A 7,429-nucleotide genomic window follows, 5' to 3' on the forward strand; every position below is an offset into this window, starting at 1 on the left:
GATAATTTAACATGTTAAATTCTATTAATGTTCATTGGACTAACGTCCCTGTTGCGTCTTCTCAGTTACGCCCACTGTCCGGCTGTGCATGTCTCCCTATATAAGGTGTTTTCAGCAGCACCGATCTGTTCATTTTCAGTTTTGCATTTTACCGGCATTTCGATGTTTTCCGGTAATACCGGTAAAAGAACTCGGGATATTTCGCCTCCGCGACCCAGCAAACGAGTGAATTCCCGAGTTGTCGTGCCACCGGAATCCTCCATCCAAACAACCAGCGTCATGGAACAGCTAATGGCACAAATTGCGGACCTGAAACGCGAAGTTACCGAGCTGAAATCCACTGGGCAGCATGGCTCCCGCCAGCCGGCGCTGCAGGTCGACAGCTCTTCCTCCAAACGCTCACTCTCCCCGGCGTCCAACCACATCACAACCGATACCGGTAAGCGAGCTGAAAGTGTGATCACCGAATCTGTTATACCGCCAAAAGTATCCGTGTTTAAACGACTGGGAGCTCCACCGAACAGCTGCACCGCGCAGTCCACGGACTGCCGGCAGTGAGTCCGAAGGTGCGGGAGCAACTCCTTGACCACACGCAGTTTGTGGACTTTGTCGACCTTCTGCCACATAATCGCGCACCTGCAAAAAGGTCAAATACCGGCACCCGCATGATCCAGGACGAAACCGGCGAGATTGCGTTCGTATCAGGCCCGAAGAAAGAGCAGATAACGTCGGTCTCCAGCTGGACGAGGGCGTTCTCCGTCTTCATGGGTTATCGCATAATCGACCACCCGGAACTCATCCAGCCACTCTTACGATATTTGGACCACATTGCGCTGCTTATGGATCCACTACGGGGCTACAAATTGGAGCACGTGCTGGAATACGACATTCAGTTTCGCAACAATGCTGCCAACAACCCGGAGGACACCGAGGTGTGGACGCGACGACACGAAGAATCCTTCCAGGAATGCATAGCAAATCCCAGGACTCCCTCCACATCCACGGGCGTGACCTTTACCGGCAACCCAAAACATCAGCGCGCACAATGCAGGAACTGTTTTGCCACGGGTCACCTAGCCAGAGACTGTCCGTCGCCTAAGCCGCTTTTTCGAGCCGGCACCGCCGCAGACGGGGAAATCTGCCGTAATTTCAACTACGGACGCTGCCGCAATCCATGCCCATCCGGTCGGCAGCACTCCTGCTCCATCTGCGGCTCAAATGGCCACGGCTACCACAACCATCACAGCCATGGTGGAGCAGACATATCCGGGGGCGCCATTCGCGGCAAGCCGGATCACTCCGCTTAACTTCTCAGCGTGGCGGCGGCACCTTACTAACTATCCATTCCCTAATATTGCTAACCTTATTCTGGACATCCTCACTAACGGTGCCGACATCGGGTATCGTGGTCCAGACAAGTCGCGATTCACACCTAATGCAATTTCCGCTTCCTCTCATGCCGATATCCTACGCGCCGCGGTTGCCAAAGAGGTGGCAGCAGGTCACACGCGCGGGCCATTCTTAACTGTGCCCTTTATCCCGTTCACAACAAACTCTCAGTCAGTGCGGCCCAAGAAAAGCGGCGGCCATCGAATCATCTCCGACTTATCACGACCAACCGGCGACAGCATAAATGACTACATCACCAAAGATTCCCCACCACTCAAGTTCTGCTCGGTCGACGACGCGATCAAATTGATTCTACGCAACGGAAGCGCCGCAGTCATGGCAAAACTGGATATCAAGAACGCTTTCCGACTAATCCCAGTGAGACGCGACCAGTGGCACCTACTTGGATTCCAACTGGATGGACAGTACTTCCACGACGTAGTCCTTCCATTCGGCTGCCGGTCTGCACCAGGGATATTCTGTCAGCCGGTTCCGCCGCCTTGCACCGGGCGCCGCAACATTACCGGATCCCTTACCGGACATGTGGGAAAGCCTGCGACTAAGCTACAGCTAACGGCAGCCCTGGACGCTACCATCGCATCAGTCCAGTTTCACCACATCGCTGCCTCTACCAGGAAGACCTACCAAACCGGATGGAGCCGCTTTGCGCAATTTTGCAAAACCATCGGCGAGCCTCCTATACCAGCGACAGAGCAGACTATTCTCCGCTTTATTGCGCAACTCCACCTCGACGGCCTGGGAACATCCACCACCATCGTCTACCTTGCCGGAATCGACAATGCGCACTCCGAGGTAGGCATCAGTCGCCCTTCAGCAACCGCAGCCATCACGCGGGCGGTCAATGGCTTGAAGCGGCTCAACATGCCAGGTACAGATCGGCGGTTGCCAATAACGCTGGATCTGATGCGCTCCATGAAAGACAAACTACACAACTCGCATCTTCCGCAACAGGAACAGCTCCTCTACTGGAGTGCATTCTGCGTTGCCTTCTTTGGCCTTTTCCGCGTCAGCGAGCTGGTAGCGAACGAGACCGGGAAGTGTTGCCCAGCCTCCACTCTCCGCTTCAGCGACGTTATCCTTCACGAAAATGCTCTAATCATCACCATTCGCAGCTCAAAAACGGACCAATTCCACCATGGCTACCGCATCACCCTGTCCGCCACCGGCCGCTCAGTTTGCCCAGTGCGCTCCACAAAAGCCTACATGGACGTCCGAATTACCACCGGCAAAAATGACCCGTTCTACATTCTACCGAGCGGCAGTTACGTCACCCGACACTCCTTCGAAAGAGCCATGAAGACCGGTCTAGCGGGAGTTCCCGACATCGACAGATACGGCACCCACAGCTTCCGCATCGGCGGCTCAAGCGCCGCAGCGGCAAATGGCACTTCCCATCAGCGCTTACAGGAAGCGGGGCGATGGCGAAGTAACTGCTACACCCGTTACGTACGAAACACGGTACCCATCCGCGGCATCCAGGCCTACCCTCTTTGATTTGGGTGTTTGGGCCAAGGTGTAGAAGGGCGCAGGCAGGACGGGTCGATCGCTGCGCACGCACGTGCAGGCCGAGCACGACACCTGCCGGGTGCCCCTTCAGCCTCCGCTCAGATAGCCCACACACTTCCGGACCTCGTTGCGTGCAGTTAGGAAGATTAACATTAATGATAATTTAACATGTTAAATTCTATTAATGTTCATTGGACTAACGTCCCTGTTGCGTCTTCTCAGTTACGCCCACTGTCCGGCTGTGCATGTCTCCCTATATAAGGTGTTTTCAGCAGCACCGATCTGTTCATTTTCAGTTTTGCATTTTACCGGCATTTCGATGTTTTCCCCGCCCGCCACACCTCTGTTTTCTTGCTGTTCTCGATTGTATCTCGAAATAAAGGGCCAAGGTGTAGAAGGGCGCAGGCAGGACGGGTCGATCGCTGCGCACGCACGTGCAGGCCGAGCACGACACCTGCCGGGTGCCCCTTCAGCCTCCGCTCAGATAGCCCACACACTTCCGGACCTCGTTGCGTGCAGTTAGGAAGATTAACATTAAATTGTGTTAAAATCGTCGCAACGACGCGGATGTTTATACAGTATTCCCGCTGTGCTGCACCTCTAAGGAAAAACAGGGGCAAAAAAACAAAATTGCTGCCATGGGCCTCCATAGACTTATATAGAAGAATGCTTTGTCCGATCGGAAAAATTAAGACAGCCCGCGGCATTCGGCATCGATCAATGAAAATATTGATAGTTAAGAAAAATATCCTAAAATTACTCGCAGTCAAGCCTTCGGTCAGTTCGGCGTGATCGAATATTCCTTGATCTCTAAGATATATAAGAAAATCTAGAATGCTTACTGGTTAGATTTCTAAGATTGGGTACATAGGATATACAAATTTTGGGTACATAGGATATAGACCACGTAAAATATTCGCCCAAAATAGAATTCGGTAAAGTATTGTGCGCGAATGTTTTTAAATACTTGATTATCAATAGGGTATTCGCCGAAAATCAGCACTCCCGAAAAAACTGCGCGAATGTAGATTTCCGTATACTGGTACGAAACACTTGTTTCCAGTTACGTTGTGCAGTTATTTTACCCTGCATATACATATTTATATGTCGCTGTATTATCTCCTTAACAAATTAGCCGGCAGAAAGTTAAACATCGAAAACAAAAGACATATTTGACGGAAGCGAATCAACACCACCACCACCACCACCACACGGAGGACATTAACACTGTATTTTCGTTTGGTGATACGTTGATCTTAGCAGCATAATATTTCATTTTTTTAAGCATATTGCACAAGTATACTGTATTGCAACAAAAAAATTAGATTTGTCTGAATTTGGAGCCTCTTATATGAATAAAACTTGCCATAGAATAGAATTCCATAGGTCTATAGGATACGTTCCATACTATATAGGTTCCATAGAACACATTCCATAGGTTTCCATAGAATTCGGCATGTAATCAGATGAAATGAGATTTTTGCATTAATACAGGGCTATACCTGACGGAATGCACTCATACTCACAAATTTCGCCATAGAGTTGTCGAAAAGACTCGTTGCGCTTCCAAGTCCAACTGTGACATATTTCCCACTGAATTGGAAAATGGATTGCTTTTTTTCTTTTTGTAGTCACGGTACTTACCTTTAGACAGCTTGCAGACAGCCATTATGGCTTCTTAGAGTTCTATGGGATTCCTTAGAGCGTCATGCAACACACCTGAACGTTTACGAGCGATGACCAATCCGTGCGAATTTTTCGTTATGTTCATGATGATTTCATTAAAGTCATCCTAATATTTTAGGTGCGCAGTTTGACGAACGCGAGAGAAGAGATGAAAAGGCGCTTGTCCACCGGCTGGACGTTTCCGGCACTCGTTGGCTGCCTCCGGTAAAGGACATGGATAAATCATTTCATGATTAACAACCTACCGATCCAACCGGCTGTGGGTCCCTATCCTGGCTTCCGTTGGAAATCTTCCAGTTTTCGCGCTTTTTACGAAGACTTTGTTTAATTCGTATACTCATCGCGCATGCACAGCTCGAGTATTCGATAATACAGCTTAAGTCGTAATTGTGTACAGTATCTCCAAACATGTAGCGAGGACATCCATCGATAACAACTGAGTACACTGAGTACACACACAAAAATACAGCATATTAAATTGATTTTGAACCAGGAGAACTAATTAAAAAAGTTCCATTAGCCTGCTGTCGTGTTTGCAGAGCCGTTTCGCGATGGTCTTCTCTGTCCTTTGCTTGCCAAAGCAAAAATTCTCGTTCGCTGCTATCCCGCAGAAATAGGGCCGCAAATGCAGCACTGGCTGGTGCTGATTGGATTGATCGGGTTGGCTGCCGACACACAAAACATAAATTCTCAAAATTAATATACAGTACCTTCTTACTCTATTGATCTACGAAGGCGGCACGAGCCTCTTTGTAACAACCAGACACCGTGAAAGCATGAAAAAACTTACAATGGATGCGCTTATACTGAGTACGCGCGGACATGCAGAATCTGGTAACTTGAAACATCGAGATTACCATGGCTCAGTACCGTAGTGTCTGTACCTAATTATAATATTTCCGGAAAAAGCACTGTACGCATGCCTTGCCGACAGCGTGGTATAAAATTTCCTCTAACTTTCATATTGCAGTGCTTCTTTTAGTTTACCGCAAGAAACTAGCTTGTTGAAAATGGAAACAACAAAATAGGTTAAAACATTGTGCTGTTAAACAGCCTCCTCGTACTTAGATCGGCGGCCATCGTCCGATCTAAATACCAAAAAAAGCTGGTGCCGAACTGCAGTGCGGCCAAATACCAAATACTGTCGGGTAGCAACAGCATTCTCCACCCGGCTGCAGAAGGATGTAGTGGAGTGATTTAGTTTCGCTGGTTTTTTTATTAGAAGAATAGATTGTGCTTACCCGGTGTGCAATTCGGAGCGCACATGACTTGTGTACAGATACTGGACGGCTGCGGATCGCACGACGGACACTGTGGAGGTGGGCACGGTGGGCATTTATCGCTAATCTGCACAACTTGGCTGCGGGCACCTAGAGCAGTGCAAGCATTTTACAACTATTTTCAGCAGTTAAAGTTTATAAGAGTCGCTTACGAGCTGCGTCGAAAGTGTTAAGAGGGCATGGCGCACACGACGCTACCGGACAAACGCAGTTGGCCGATATTCCATCTTGGACTAGCCAAGAGAAAACACATAATATCATTTTTAAACAAGAATTTATGGTTTGAATAGCGGCTTATCTAGTAAGAGTACATAGTCCATACCAGAGAAATGGGCGCATTGGCTTAAAAGGAAGAGTACAACACACAGCGATGTTGCCTTGTTAGTCATCTTCAAAGGTAAGGAAAGTTTGCGTTTCTTTTGCAAAAATAACCAACGAGTGTCAACTCCGGCAAGCGGTTAAAAAATTAACTTTTGTATAAACAGTCGCATTGCTTCTCGAAAACATGTTGACTCGCAGCGCGGCTCGTGAAAACAACTTTCTACGAATAAACAGCCATTGTTAAGCCTTGCGGGTGTATTTTCCGCTTGTTTTTTTGCAGCGTTACAGCTGTATTGAGCGTTTGTTGCTGGGTACCGTACACGGTTACACAGTAAACACAGTTGGCTGAGTGGACGACGTTAACGGTACACTTTGTGTCTTTCCATGATTGATTCAGCAGAGTATGTATCTGTAAATACTGAGAATACAAACTTACATCCTTAAATTTTACAAGTTAATCATCGAAAAAAAAAGAGCGAAGATGAAAAGTTCAATCTTTTATTCTTTGTACAATAAAAATAAAATTTTCTGGAATTCGACCCGGTCATTGTTTTATCTACCAGAATGGAATCTGTATCTAAACCGTCAAGCAGGCGTACTGAATTAAGAAAATTATGTTTTTGTTGTAAAACAGTCCTTTGTTGGTCCGTTGCCAGAAGTGCGGATGGACTATTTCCATTACATAATACCCGTTGAAAAATAAGAAAACGACTGTCCGCGAGGCTTTTATAAATGGTAAATATAATTACCTACTTCATCCATTACATAACTCAATTTCCTTCGAGATATACCTGACTTGATGTCTAGTGCCCAGCGGTGCAAGTTTCTCGCCTCGCGGTTAGATGAATATACGCTATCTGATTGCGTTTGTTCACTTTTATTAAAATTTGTGTACTTGAAGTTTAACGATATTTTGCTATTATTTATTTTGCTATTTTGCTATTTGATATTTGCTTAAACACCATACACTTAAATATTACTTAGTACGTACCGTCACTTCTACGAAGACAGCTTATATTTTTGTGAAAGCGAAAGCTTGATCGGTTATGTTGCTGAAATTCGCGAAATCGGGATGGTATTCGGCCACAAAAACGAATCAACTCTCTTAAAACTTACTTGTTCCTCTAGTTTTCCTTCGTATGCGTTTAAAGCAGATTTTGTTGCACTAAAAATTATCCAAATATTATTAAATTTTACGTATTCGGAAATACGAGCCAATGCTTTAA

At 46.9% G+C, this 7,429-nt stretch overlaps 1 protein-coding gene across 1 annotated transcript; it reads right to left on the bottom strand.

Annotated features, from left to right (window-relative positions):
• Positions 1–4,915: 4,915 nt before the first annotated feature.
• On the bottom strand, positions 4,916–6,399 carry LOC129588837 (uncharacterized). The gene is made up of 4 exons (XM_055483233.1): positions 6,205–6,399; positions 6,035–6,115; positions 5,844–5,972; positions 4,916–5,267 (listed from the first exon to the last, which is right to left on the bottom strand). The coding sequence occupies exons 1-4, from the start codon at positions 6,269–6,271 to the stop codon at positions 5,203–5,205; spliced, it is 342 nt and encodes a 113-aa protein (XP_055339208.1). The 5' UTR covers positions 6,272–6,399; the 3' UTR covers positions 4,916–5,202.
• Positions 6,400–7,429: the final 1,030 nt, after the last annotated feature.

Source organism: Paramacrobiotus metropolitanus, unplaced genomic scaffold (genome assembly GCF_019649055.1).
Source record: "Paramacrobiotus metropolitanus isolate TYO unplaced genomic scaffold, Prichtersi_v1.0 Parri_scaffold0000031, whole genome shotgun sequence".
Taxonomy (NCBI): domain Eukaryota; kingdom Metazoa; phylum Tardigrada; class Eutardigrada; order Parachela; family Macrobiotidae; genus Paramacrobiotus; species Paramacrobiotus metropolitanus.

Coding starts and splice junctions, on each gene's coding strand:
- LOC129588837 (XM_055483233.1), bottom strand. CDS start 6,271: ATGACTAACAAGGCAACATCGCTGTGTGTTGTACTCTTCCTTTTAAGC. Junction 6,116..6,204: donor CCAATGCGCCCATTTCTCTG/GTATGGACTATG, acceptor TCTCTTGGCTAG/TCCAAGATGGAATATCGGCC. Junction 5,268..5,843: donor CGCTCCGAATTGCACACCGG/GTAAGCACAATC, acceptor GTGTGTCGGCAG/CCAACCCGATCAATCCAATC.